Source organism: Phaethon aethereus, assembly GCF_964289735.1.
Source record: "Phaethon aethereus genome assembly, chromosome: 4".
Classification (NCBI taxonomy): Eukaryota; Metazoa; Chordata; class Aves; order Phaethontiformes; family Phaethontidae; genus Phaethon; species Phaethon aethereus.
Genome location: NC_138578.1, coordinates 55,889,866 through 55,904,198, shown reverse-complemented (window position 1 = coordinate 55,904,198; position 14,333 = coordinate 55,889,866). Strand labels below are relative to the sequence as shown.

Below are 14,333 nucleotides of genomic sequence, written 5' to 3'. Positions count from 1 at the left end.
AGAAGCATATATTTTAATTAAAGGTATTCCTTGAGGCTTTGCAGTCATCAATGTAAAGACTAACTTCTGGCAATGTTTTCTGCCTGTACTCTGCCCCATAGACACTTTCTTTGCATCAGAAAAATTGATGCCTGGAACATATCTCTACTCTGAACTCAGAATGTTGGCTTATTATATATACTTTAATTCACATTAGCTTGCAGGTGAAAAAACATTGCATTGACAATCCAGCTATCTGTAGTTCACTGTGGACTTGTAAAGAGAAGCCTGAACTGCAGTTTATTCACCAGAGCCGTTACCCAGGTTTTGTTTTAATCTACGTAGCTCTGCTCTGCATTGTGCGCTACAATACTGCATCTGCCTGCAGGGCAGAGAGATGAAGTGTAACTGGCAATGGGTTGTCAGCCAGAAGGCAGCAAATGGGAATCCGGTTTGTTATAGTTTAGCAAAGGTGTGTACATAGAACAGGTAGTATTTTCAGATAAACTGTATTTTAAGCATTCCAAACTGAATCAGTATTCATTGGATCAGCAAGTCCTTACTGTCAAGAAAGATACAGTCAAACTTACGTCTTTATAAGGTAGCGTGCAGAGATGAGAATGAAAGCACAAATGGAACAGGTATGCAGTTGCTCTTTCTGTATGAGCTGTGCAAACTTCATAGCAGTTGAAACTCAGTACGGGTAGACCAGATTATATGTCATTAGTTTGCTTTGCCACTATTATGATGATTTTATAAAGTTGCTCATTTTTAGAAGGTAATGGCTAAGCTCTGCTTGTGTAAATTATATTTTCAGGCTAGGATCACAATCAAAAAAATCAAATGTTTCAAATGGTCTGTCAGACTCAATGTCTCAGTCATAATGTGTTTTCAGATTGATGGTTCTTTTACTAGGAAAGGAACTACAGCTTGCCTTTTTTTAACACTTGCTGTTACTTTATTTTCTTTCTATAGGTCATTCTAAAAGTTCAGCAGATAGAAATCCTCCTCTAAGTCCACAGTCCTCTCTGGACAGTGAATTAAGCGCATCAGAGATGGATGAAGACTCTATTGGGTCTAATTACAAGCTAAATGATGTTACAGATGTGCAAATTTTAGCACGAATGCAGGAAGAAAGTAAGTATTTTCCATCCTGAAAACTAAGTGGAGTCGTTGATCTTTTTATTGAATAACTGCAGTAGCACTTGATTAGCAGAAATGGAAAAGGGGTGTAGATTCTACTATGGATGTATGAACATAGTTCTCCTGAGAAGGCTGGCTAAGGACTTCTGCCTCCAGGATAAGAAAAGGAAGCTGCTGTGCAGAAGGGTTCTTTAGGAACAGTGGACAAAAGAAATGCGCGAGAGAGTATGAATTTGTAGCATATAGTATATGCTAAAAGGGTGGTCATTAGACTGGGCTATTGCCTGCTGCCAGTCTTCTCAGGAGATATGTGCTTTCCAGTGCTTAAACCATGATTTAAATCACCGAAATGTAAAGTCAGTGTGGCAAAGCATAGTGAAGAAAAGAACCTATGCAGATGTCTCTCTTTTATTATAGGTTTAATTGTAACTTTGTCTGGGGTTTTTTTGTCCCTCTGAGACTGCAGAAAGTAGTAGTAATTTCAGTTGTCTAACTAGATGGTCTCCAGATTTTTTTGTGTACCCCTATTGGTTGGAAAAAACCCCCAAACTCCCAATATATGTATTTTTTTATAAATTATATACATGTACTACTCTACTAATACATTGCATACGCAAAAATACACAAATGTACACAAAAATAGAAATTTAAAATGAATGAAACAAAAATGAAATAAATGCTATTTTTAAAATAGTATTTTATTGGTAGTACAAAATTTTCTTCCTGCACCCCAGTGGATTGTTTTGCATACCCTCTTGGGGTGTGTGCACCACACTTCAGAGACCCCTGGTCTATCCACTCTGGTTTCTCTAGGGGTAGTTTATCATAGAGCTTTTTTTTTTACATTTACTAATACATTGCAAGAGACATTTAATTGTGGCTGCAATCATTGTTATAGGATGTTATGTAATAGCAAAAATAAGGTATAGCCTGTGTTGCTAGTATCCAGCCTGGGAGAAGGGATGAACAAGTACACAACATGCCTATACTGATGATTGCTGTAGTAGGAAAAGGAATGAGCTCACCTACTTATTTCAAGGCATTATCAGCTGGTAGATAACTTTTTTGGTACTTATCTGGCATTTAGTGCCTGGAATAAAAGGACTTAAGGTGAGCCAAATGTGAGTTTGAGCACTGCATAGATATTTGTGTGCACTGTCTCTAGTTTGAGCTATTTGTGGGCTGGAAGCAAGTAAACAATGTTCTCATTGTTGCCAGGCCTCCGGCAAGAGTATGCAGCAACTGCTTCTCGGCGTAGTTCTGGTTCTTCTTGCAATTCTACAAGGCGAGGCACGTTCAGCGATCAGGAGCTTGATGCACAGAGTTTAGAAGATGAAGAAGATGGTGCACATCACACAGTGCACCCTGCTGTTAACAGGTTCTCACCATCACCTCGTAGCTCTCCCTGGCCTTCACCAAAACAATCTCCAAGGAATTCACCTCGCTCCCGATCACCTGCTCGAAGCATAGAATACAGCAGAGTGTCGCCCCAACCTATGATTAGCCGTTTACAGCAACCTCGTCTTTCGCTTCAAGGCCATCCTGCGGATTTGCAGACTAGTAATGTCAAAAGTGAAGGTAAAAAGCTCTGTCTCAAATTCATTACACAAGTAGTTGTGTAGTTCCTGTAAAGGATTTTGGTCAGCGTGCAGTGCTAAAACTATATATGCCTGTGTAACATCATGGTTTAATCTCGGAATTGTTGAAGATAAACCAGAGCAAGCAAAGCTTAAGTTCTGCTGGAGAGCCCTTACAGTCAGATGGGTTGATAGGCTTAGATTTATTTTAGATGTTACCCAGTCACTCTAGGTGTAATTGAGTTTCATGGTGACCAAGCTCTATCTTTGGCAGGCAAATGCACTAAAATAAAGCAGAGCCCAAGGGAAACTATCGTTCACCAGTAGGGTTAGGCCTTGCAGATGACGGAATAAAATGCAGAGAAAGTGATGGTGGTCAGATAAGAGTAACATGGCAATTTATGCATGCCTGTAACCTGTAAGATGGCTGAATGTTTTCTTTTGGCAGTGCAGGACTCTGAACTCTTTGAGCATGAACACAGCCTTGAAAATATTGGTACTTAAGTCATGCCTTTTTTGGATACTTATCTCAAAGCTGTGCAAACTGCTGCATAATAAAAAATAAAACTTGCAGTAAACTTGACAAACTTATACTATATTGTTATAGAACAAAATATTATATCCTGATACCATTTTTCTTCTTGAATGTACTTTTTCCTGGTAGCAATCTGGCAGAAACTCCTTTAATTGGGCTGAAATTTTGCAAGCGTATTTCCACTTTAATGAATGTAGTTGATACCTGGCAAATAAAATCTTAAATTCAGAAATAATATACATTTAGGTATTGAAAATTCACCTTATTTTTTCATCTTTCAGGTAAGATGGATGCAAAGTGTCTGCAATAGAGACGATGTAGAAATGATGTTTTCAAACAGCTTATTTTCTGGGTGTTTTTTCCCCCTAATATAGCAGAGAGGCCTTTGCCACTTACAGAATTTCACTGACTAAGAAATTTTAGAATTTTAATCAGGAAAATCAGTGTGCTAGACTAGAGCTTTTGAGGAAGGTGGTCCTGCAAATTTAGCTATTCAGGAATATCTTTGGAAGGGTTAGCTTAAGTCTCATTTAGTAATAGTGGTTTGGGGAAGTTTTTAAGTATAAAGGAAAACGTACAACACAAGCTAATCAATTATATTGTGACTTGGTTGAGAATTCCTTTCCTGTTCTTTTTTAGGGTTTCATGAAAGCCCTAATGCATGCTAGATGGGTTACAACAAAAATATCCCATGAGAGGCAAAGTACCAAAAACTGGTATCCCACATACCAGAGGGATCAAAATAGAGCGTGTGATCATGTGTTTCTGAAACACTTCCAAGGAATTCTCTTGCAGTGGCTTTTGTGCCGTTGAATGCTGGTTGGCTATTCAGAGTTGACACACTAGCAGCCAAAAAAAAAAGTCATTTGGGATTTTTTTTTCTCGAATGGTTAGAGGGAAATTTGTTGACAGCGTTCAACAATGTACCAACTGCAATGCAAACTACTAAGTGCAGAAAGTATGCCTGTAGGAATATTCAGCCTATGAAAACTCTTACTTTTGTTTTCATCTTTAGTGCTTGAGCATGGTTAGCGTACTTCCCTGCATCCTTCTACAGAATCAGGTTGGCCGCTCATCCTGACAAGGCATCTGCAGTCTTCTGTCTGAAGTATGTCATCAACCCAGCTCTGCATGGGTTGGAGATACACAGAATGTCATTAGACTTGAGAGAGATTTACTGGCATCTTTTGGTATTCTGTGAGCAGTGGTACAAATTGTAGAAGACCCTTGAAGAACTAGTATTAGCTGAATAGATAGTCAAGTTATAGTGTGAAAGATGATGCATAACTGGACACTCCAATATTTTTGAATGCTGTGTGTGAAGAGTTTCTTGCCAAGTGGGTGGCTGTTATTTGTTATATAATGTACTGATATGGGAACTGGATAGTCCCAAAAATGGACTCAAAAAATTGCTAGGGCAGACAAGCATTCTATATTATAAACTTCTATATTATATAACTTTCTAGGCAAAGACTTCAAAAATTGTGCGAAACTGCAAATATGGGTTTGCTTGTTCAATTTCCATAATGGTAGAACAAAACCCAGAGAATCATAATCCAGATATGTTTCAATTTCAAAACACTATACTTGACTTTTTTCACCACAGGTGAAAAATGTATGTTCTTGGATTTTATGTAAATATTTTGTATGTGATAGATCAGAGAATAATATAGAACTTTAATTCAAGATAATGAAAGAACTGTAATGTAACAAAATATGCTTTTAAATTGCAGTGTAGTTTTATATGGATGTTTTGTGTCACCTCGGTTTGGGGTTCAACTATGGGTTCATAACCCAAACTTTGTCTGGCATCAGACTACATGTGGTATGTTTGTATTGTTTCATACAGAAAAACTAAGGCGTAGTCTTCCAAACCTGTCCAGGACATCTAACATCCAAGCTGAATCTGTGAAAAACAGCAGAAGTGATTCAAACTTCCAAGTGCCAAATGGAGGAATACCTCGCATTCAACCTCAAGCCTCAGCCAGTAAGTACCTTTAGTGACGCTTCAGGGTGTATTTCAGAATTAAGTGACAGTACTCATCAGTCTTCCAGTTTCGTGGCAGAGAGAAACATTGCATGCCATGCTAGAGAGGCTAATCTTGATTTTTAATCACACCTGTGTGAAAATTTGCTTTTTTGGTACAAAAAATCTGGTACTGAGTATATTTGAAGTATTTCAGATCTCCTACTAAAGTATCTTTCATAGTTTCCTATTATGTAGAAGTACTATAGTATAAATACAGTAGCATTAAACATTTCAGAAACCATTTACTTTCTGTGATTGACAGAAGGCGTAGTGCTTTGTACTGTTGAATTTTATTTTCAGACTACAAAAACTTACTAGGCTATGAAAATACTTATCTAGGTGATGTTTATTGCTTTTTTAAAAAAGTAAAAACTCACCTGAAATCATTCATGCAAGTTTAACCCTTGTTTGCAGTTTATTTTCTTTTTTGTTTTGTCACCTGGAAATTATATATTCAGTTGTGGATTTTATTTACTTTTTTAGTGTCAATATTTCTCAGAAAAGGTTTGGAAGAAACAAATTAGCCTGTTGCTGGGCTAGCGGCTGTTATGGTGTGAGAAGGCTGCTAATATCACAAGTCTCTTAAAAATGATGACCTTAAGGAAGCCAAAGCAAATGAAACTTAAATATTCACTACTTCTTTATATGTCAATATTAACAGTTCCTGTTGTTTAAATGTTCCTTGACCAATTTTTTAAACAGGTTTCAGAATTAATAACCTTGTGTGACATTTTCAAGGGAAGAACACATTATGAATATTGTTATGTGTAGAGCTTTGAACTATAAAAGTTCTATCGTAAAAGTTCATCACTAATTAAATATTTGATGGGAAATGTAAGATAACATTTGTGAACAAAACTGATTTTTTTTTTTTTTTTACCCATTGAACAGTAAAGGCATACTGGAATACCTAGTTGGCCTTGTTACTAGTCCTTTCAAAATAGTGTATTAATGCAACCAAATACAGTTAAATACAGAATAAGGAATGCAGACCGTGCCAATGACTAAAAGATTTCTATCTTTGTTGTGACTCAGACTAGATGTAAGGGTCGTGTGGACAGTCAGTTCCAGGTGTGTGATACTGTAGTCAAAGCAGTTAATGCCATCTTGTGACTGTTCATATCAGTTACCCCCGCATCCTTTCACCTTGCCCCCTTCTTGCATTCTTCACAAATTCTCAGAAGGTGGGATTTACAACTGGAAGGGCATGTGTGTAGTTCAACTGCAGGACTGTCATCTGTTAGGCAGGCTTATCAAACTGTAAAGCACTTGGAGCAGTTGGACAGAAGCTCTCCAACTGTGTTATTTTTGTGATGGGAAGAATAATCAAAATGACCTGAACGAAAATGAAGGAAAAATATTTCTAGTAGAAAATCTGTACAGATTTTATTTGGTGTTTTAAAATTGAGTGAACTGGGAAGGGAAGAGCACAGAGGACAGCTTAGTTGGTTAGAAGGCTATTTCCAATATTAAAAGTCTATTCATAGTGAAACTTTATGGAATGATCAGACAGCAGACATCCCAATATTCAGTATTTAGTGAGTTACATTGCAGGAGCCAAAGTAGTGTGACTTATGTTTATACATATATAATTTTTTCAACCTGTGGATGGATTGAGAATGAAAATTATTAGGTAAACTTGCTTGCCTTTCATTTCCCAAAATGTGAACAACTCTTGACCAACTTACATGTAAATGTAAGTTAAGTATCATTAATAAAGCCCAGATTTCTAGCTTTTACAGTTTCCCTGCTCTTACAGATGTTTGTCAGAGTCTTGCTATTGACAATCGTAAAACGGTTTGTGTATGAAGTCAATGAGTAAGTATCTTTGCTTAGTCTGGATTAAAAAAATTTCTGCAAAACTGTACATTGCATAAAAATTTCCAGAATTGTGTCCTTTGTATACTTTTTATTTTATTGCTTTTATATTTTGTCACCTTGCACAAAGCACTGTTAAATTGCAGCAAATTTTTGTTTTCCCTTGGCAATGACTCCTGGGTCTTGGATTCAAAGCTTCCTCATATACCTGCTAGTTTTGCATGAGCTTACCTTTGCAAGGATGCTGGCTTGCCACCCAAGGTCACTACTTTTCTTCTTGTCAAAGATCTGCTGTTCATAATTTACTTGCACATTTGCTGTGGCTGCAGTACTGAACTTGCTATGATTGCTGGCATTCAAAAATGAGTTAGGAATCCAGTAAGTTTCTGAAAAGACAATTCCTGTTACGGTTACATAGGCAAATTATATGCGCTTGCTTAAAGAGTAAAGGGAAGTTGTAGAGGTACAACTATAAAAGATGAAAACGTTTGGCATTTTAAGTTTTAGCTGTAATGTGCTGAAAAACCCACATTCTTTTTGAAAAGAGATTGAGGAGGAGTGAATTAAATAGTAGTTGTAACTACTAGAATCTTCATTTACATGTGGTTCTCCATGCTGTTGTGCAGAAAGTACTTTTTTTTTATATGAAGGCTATTAAATATTTCACCTTAAAACACTGGAAGATACAGTAATACTTGTGTTTTCCAAGGAGTAGGTATCTTTTAGATTTTAAAGTGTTTAGAATGACGGGAAGTCTCTGTATTTGTGTCCTACATCACAGAGATTGTGCAAAGCTGTAGAACTTCCAGGGTGGCTTTCACATAGGAGCTATGTGGTGCTTTCTAGTGGATTGTGTGTGATACTTTTGTACTTACCTGGTACTGTTAGCACATGAATGTTAAACCTTTAAGCAGAGTTAAATATAAAACTTATTGAAAGAACTAAGCTGTAGATTGTTCAAACTATCAGTAGAATGACTAGTCTGCCTGCCTGCCAAGATCCAGCTGCTTGGCATGTTCACAGTAAAAGAAGAAAGCGTGTGTTTTGAGGAAACAGAGTATTCCAATTCAGTTGATCAGAAGTAAACATAACTGCATGCATTCAGCATGCACCATTTGTGACAGGTAATGTAATAGCACATGGAGCACTTCAAGAGCAGTGAATAGTGTGGATAAGCGTGCACTCCACCTTTATCTCAAACTGCATGTTTCCTCAGCCTTGGTGAAATTGCACTGCCTGAAGTTCTTTTCAGTGATTCAGTGCACATAATTGTTTAGCTGTTGAGTTTCTATTTCCTGGAGAGTCTATTGAGAAGGAAGGAATTTGAATTATACATATTTTAAAATACTTTCCATATCATCCCACATCTCTGACTTGCAAGTAGTGTAAATAATGCTGGGGGAAGAAACTTTGTGCCATGTGCAGTAGCATATTTAAATCTAACTGAAAGAATTAGGGCAAACTAAATTCAAGATTATAAATATGAAGGGAGAAGCTGTTCTTGATTTTGTGTGGTACAACAAAAACACTGATTCAGTAAAAAATGGTATAATGGAATACTTGTGGACAGAAACACTGGCCAGTGGTCTGCCTCACTAAATTCATAGGAATCATGCTCATTTTAAAACATCTTACTGTGCTTAATTGACTGTTTATGGGTATGCCTTAAAGTTTATAGCAAGACTACGTGCCAGAAGTTGAATAAGAATTGCATATTGCCACATCCTTTTTTGCATTAGGTTCTAGGTGGTAGAAGGAATAGAGTTTTTTATTCTTAATAGCCACAAGCAGCATTTTATCATGTTTATAAACACTTCAATTCCTTTTTGCTGTTTGTTGAAAATGACATGTTTTAGTTATTAAAACTAAAATGAATAGACCACCTAGTCATATTTTCGGAATGAAGGTAAAACACATGATGAACAACTCCTATAGTTCACAAATACCGTGAATTTTGCACTGACTGAAGGATAGAAAAAGGGATGGCAATTATTGCATGCTATCAAGTTTAGAAAAGGATTAACTAATATTATTAGGATTCTAATTGCTCTTCCCCTCCCTTCTTTATAGCTATATTGACCAATTGGTGATAGGATTACTGAGCTTTCTTACTCAGGGTCAGGATCCTTATGTACAGCTGTTCCCCCATCTTTCTTCCTTCTCACTATGGAAATAAGCCTTGCTAGTGCAGTCAGTTTTATGCTGGTATAAAACTCCAGACGCTGAGGTGAGCAGAGGTGTTTACTCACACCTTATTTTAAGAAGTCTTTGTGTAGGCAAAGCTTTATTTCATTGACTACTTTCCTCCTTCCCCCCTTAAATATGCTGTGGTGAAAATACGCTGAGTCGATGCATTCCTTCTGGCAATAGGTAATTATTTCCTTGCCAAGATTCTGCAGCTCTTGGAACCTTGGCTTCTGTCTTGGTAACTGGTAGGTAGTGAGGTCATTTCAAGGCAGTATCAACCCTTGAACATTACTAGAAAAAAGGCAGGACATAGGAGCAATAAAAAAAACAATTTTTGTCATGTTGTCCGCATGCTGGCAGCTGATAATTCTTAGTGTTATGTCTTTGTTTTAAGCCTGAGTCCTCTTACCTACCTTTTGAGGGGAAAAAAAAGACATCTTTCAAAATGGCTTATGTTTGCATAACTGAAAAATATAACTTTTTTATGATGATCACATTTAGACAAAGGTTTATGCTTTTGTATAGTGTTAGAGTATTTTTTTAAACTACTTTAAAGTGAAAAGTTTAGTCTTGCTAGATCAAATATAACAGTTTAATTTTCATCTTCATCTCTAATCTTGCACTCATACTGCTGTAGCATGTTTGCTAGGTGGCTTGTTCTCCCTTTAATGTATTAATTTTTTTTGCCTTCCTGGGCTTTTTGCCCTGCAAGAAGCTTTACTCTTACAGAATCTGCGCATTTTGCACTGCAAAATTTCTGACAGGCTCCTCTGTAACTCTTCGCCATTAAGAGCAAGCACCATTTAAAAACCCCCATCGTTTCCAGAGTCATAACAGCTTTTTGAGAGTTTTACGCACTCTGTTCCTTGATGCTTCACAAGTGGATGCAATTCTGAAATTCCCAGTAAATTTAGTTTTCTTATCTTCTTAGACAAATATAACACTTCTTGTCTTTCAACAGCTCTGCAAAGGCAGAAAAATTTGCCTCGTGCTGCCTTCAAAACCAAACAGTTTCTTCAAACTCCATCTACAAAAGGAGGTAATTAACTTACAACCTCTTATCAAGCTCCAGCAAATCTCAGATAATTGTTCACCTGCATTAGATCTCTCACATTCTAGATTAATAAAATTGCTGCTGCATGTTGAGATTAACCAAATGGTCCTTGCTGTATCAAAGTATATAACATTTTGGAACAAACATTAAAAAAAACTGCATCATGTAGGAAGAAAGTATTAAATTGTATTTTGAGATAAAATCCAAGGATTGGTGAATTCTAGCATTAATCAGGAAATCTGGATTAGAAAAGTAGACTCCTGAATACATATTCGTTAGGACTACATTTGGACAGGATTTTTAGAAACTCCAAAATACAGGTTTTTTAAAACAAAAGTTGCACAAATTTTCTTTTTTGATCGGAGGAAAAAGTATGCAGACAAGTGAAAACATCATCCTTTGTGCTGGAAACAAAAGCTAATGAGTTTATCCTTGAAAAGATGAGCATAGAATGTCAGCTTGTTTTATGCATACATGCGCACGTGCTTGTGCTTTCTCTTTTCCTCTCAAAACCGGAAGATTAACGCCAACATATACTAATTTAGATTTGTAATTTTTTTCTCAAGGAATTAGAGACTATTGTATGTAATATTGCAGTTTGCTAATGGGTGAAGTTGGCTTCTTTTAGAGAAGAAAATGAAATAATGTTGAGTCTCTAATCCAATTAGACAATTTTTAACTGATTTTTTTAAATTCTGACAGCCTTGTATGTGACACTGCCTCAATTTCACTATTAAGATGAAACAAGTTCGTGATTTTGGTTTTAAGCAAAGTTGGTCCTGTTGTCTATTACAATCTAGAAGATCTCTCATGAAATATGATCTTTCAAATTAGACCGATTCATAAACTCTTTATGTGCTAGAATCCTTTAAAGATTGTGAGAGTCCTTCATGCAGATACAGAGGATGGCTGACAAGATGCATGCGTTTCTCTCAGTGGTTTAACAACACTAACTTCTTTGAGTCAACTTCATTCCATGCAGAAAGTTTTAGCAAAGTATAATGACTTCAAAACAGATTCACATGGCTTAATGGGAAGTCTCTAACAGTCTTAATATTTCATACCAAATGGAGAAAAGTCCTCTTAGTGTTCTGCTTTGGCATGACCACCATCTCAATTCCTCTGCAAAGCTTTCTGTGCTGTCCTTCCAGTTGGCCATGCCTTCACCTTCATCTGCATGTCCGGAACACTTACTAGGTTGATTGCCTACTCTGGAGCTGTGGAAATGTACCAAAAATTAAATTCTCTTTGAATTTATATAATTTATAAAATTTTATTAAACCTTAGAGAATGAGAAACCAAGCATGTTGCACCACGAGTTACATATTCCAGTTTATAGTTGCTGTCATTCCTTGCTGCAAACGAGGACCCAACATGTCCTTTTCAGTTATTTGCTATTTTATGTTTTCTTGCTTCTGATCTGAGATTCTGACAAGTGTAAAAGCATTATGCAGTAATGAAACAAGATTTTTGTATCAAAAGAATAAACAACTATGAGCAACAATTGCTTTTAGTTTCTTAAAATACTGTTCATTACATAGCTTGACACCTTTCACCCACAGACATTGACCATTTTTACCATTTTGTGTAAAACAGTTCAAAATATATTCAAATAACTAAACTCTTTACCTCACTGTAACCCATTTGTTAGGGCTTATACAGCAATCCAGTATCAGTCAGATCACAGAATCATAGAATGGTTTGGGTCATCCAGTGCAACCCCCCTGCCATGAGCAGGGACATCTTCAACTAGGTCAGGTTGCTCAGAGCCCTGTCCAGCCTGACCTCGAATCTTTCCAGGGATGGGGCATCTACCACCTCTCTGGGCAACCTGTGCCAGTGTTTCACCACCCTCATTGTAAAAAAAAAAAAAAAAAAAAAAAAAAAAAAAGTTCTTCCTTTTACTAGTCTGAATCTACCTTCTTAGTTTAAAACCATTATGCCTTGTCCTATCTCTACAGGCCCTACTAAAAAATCTGTCCCCATCTTTCTTGTAAGACCTCTTTAAGTACTGGAAGGCTGCAGTAAGGTCTCCCTGGAGCCTTCTCTTCTCCAGGCTGAACAACCCTGACTCTCTGAGCCTGTCCTCAAAGGAGAGGTGTTCCATCCCTCTGATCATTTTTGTGGCCCTCCTGGACCTGCTCCAACAGGTCAATGTCTGTCTTGTACTGAGATGACAGAAAGTTTATTGATTCCCATCATTTTACCTCATCTGTTCTTTCGTATTGGTCAAAATCATCTCATCACAATGGTTATGATTTAACTGCATCAAAATTGATTCTGGTTTCAAGTTGGTGTGCAGCAGCTGGCTGTGGGGTGCAAGCCAGATAAGGTTGTAGCTTCACAGCATCCTACTTTGCCAGGTGGGGATCTCTTGCTCCCACAATCCAGGACAGAATCCAGAGAGGATGGGAAATCTAAATGTTGTGACTGCACAGTGCCATTTAATTTTATTGTTGCCAGATGTTTTAATTGTAGTTGGTTCTAGTTGTTTAGTTTCTAAGGAGATGGGATTGCGTAAAGTTGTTAAGCAGTACCTGTTTACGTGCTTTTGGATCAGCTCAATACTGCACATGGGTATACAGTTATCAAATAGTCTTTGACTAAGGCAGTACCTCACTCTCTGTGGTCCTTTCTTACAAATAGGCCAAAGTGAGTTTTATTAAATATCCAAAACTGCTCTAAGACAAAATTATTTATATGTAGAGCAGAATTATTAGGCAGTTTGCCAGAGATTGCATCATGTGCTCTTGGAGATCACAGCACATTGAAAGACAATTCTTTCCTTTATGTACAAGAACGAATACAGCTCTCGGCAATGTCTGCAATGCTATGCTGGCAGGAAACGTTTTATGAATTGGCAGCTCAAATTGGAAGCACGGTAAAATATGGTCAACAGAAAACTGAGGAGAATGGAGAGGACTAATTTACTGGATGCTTTACTTTCACTGGGAATGTGACAAGCTTTCTTCAGTTACAATTTTCATTGCTTGTATTCTGTTCCTAAAAGCCTTTTCACCTATTGTGCCTGTAAGAGTCCCAAAGCTACATTCAGTTTTTATACACTGGCATTGCTCTGTTGGTCAGTTGCTAACATGATGCTGTATTTGTGTTCCAAGAAAGTGTTGTAATGAGAAGTTTAGTGATAAAAGCTCCCTATGTTTACACTGTAGAATCACTTCAAAATTCTACAGATTTGATTGCACCAATGTGCAGGCAATGTCACATTTTAAAAACTTGTAATATGTAATTTATCTTAGTCCTAGGAGCACTTTGCTACTCTCGTTGTCCAGTCATTCTGCTGTTAATGCTTTCCTTAATCCATCCCCTGGCTTTATGCCAAGGTTTTTATTTTAAGGGTTTTTATTTATTATTCTCCTTGCCACTTGTCAACAATACATGACAGTTGGTATCTCTGCCACCTTTTTTTGTCAGCTTTTCCCATGAGTGGCTTCATACTGTGTTTGATACCACTGTCAGTGGAAAGGCTGTCTTGGATAATCCAGAAAGGAATAAAATCCACATCTGCAGTGAGGCACATACTAATCTTCCTAGACATCCCTCATAAGGAATGGCTTCAAAGTACAACCTGAAAACTACCACTTTCTCTGTACCCCATTTAGGATGTCATGTTCCTGTCATTACTCATCGCTTCTCTCATTCCTCATGCCCTTAGTGGATCTACCTTGTAAAATTATAATAAAAGCTATGTAAAGGACCACCTTCTTTATGTACAATATCTGTCAAAGAGGAATCAACTTTGGCCTCTGTGTAAAAAAAGTTTCTTTGGTGGAGAAAAGAATAGTTCATGCAAATTCATTAAATGTAAACGTGATTTTGGTTTACTTTCCCAATTGTTGACTATTACTGACCTGTCCTAATCAGTTTGAAAAGCTGGTGAAATTCCACTTAATTATTAAGATGATGGATTAGTTTAAGTATTTTGTTTAGTGATACATTATGCATATTTTGAAAATATTTCTCATACTCATGAAGAATAGTGCTTAAGGT

At 37.0% G+C, this 14,333-nt stretch overlaps 1 protein-coding gene across 1 annotated transcript in view; it reads left to right on the top strand.

Annotated features, from left to right (window-relative positions):
• Positions 1-14,333, top strand: part of SLAIN2 (SLAIN motif family member 2) — a gene marked incomplete at both ends in the record, with an annotated part of 32,414 nt that overhangs the window by 15,166 nt on the left and 2,915 nt on the right. Inside the window, 3 exons of the mRNA XM_081999159.1 lie at positions 955-1,116; positions 2,341-2,700; positions 5,084-5,221. Of these exons, the coding sequence (XP_081855285.1) occupies positions 955-1,116; positions 2,341-2,700; positions 5,084-5,221 (660 nt within the window). The remainder of the gene's footprint in view (positions 1-954; positions 1,117-2,340; positions 2,701-5,083; positions 5,222-14,333) is intronic.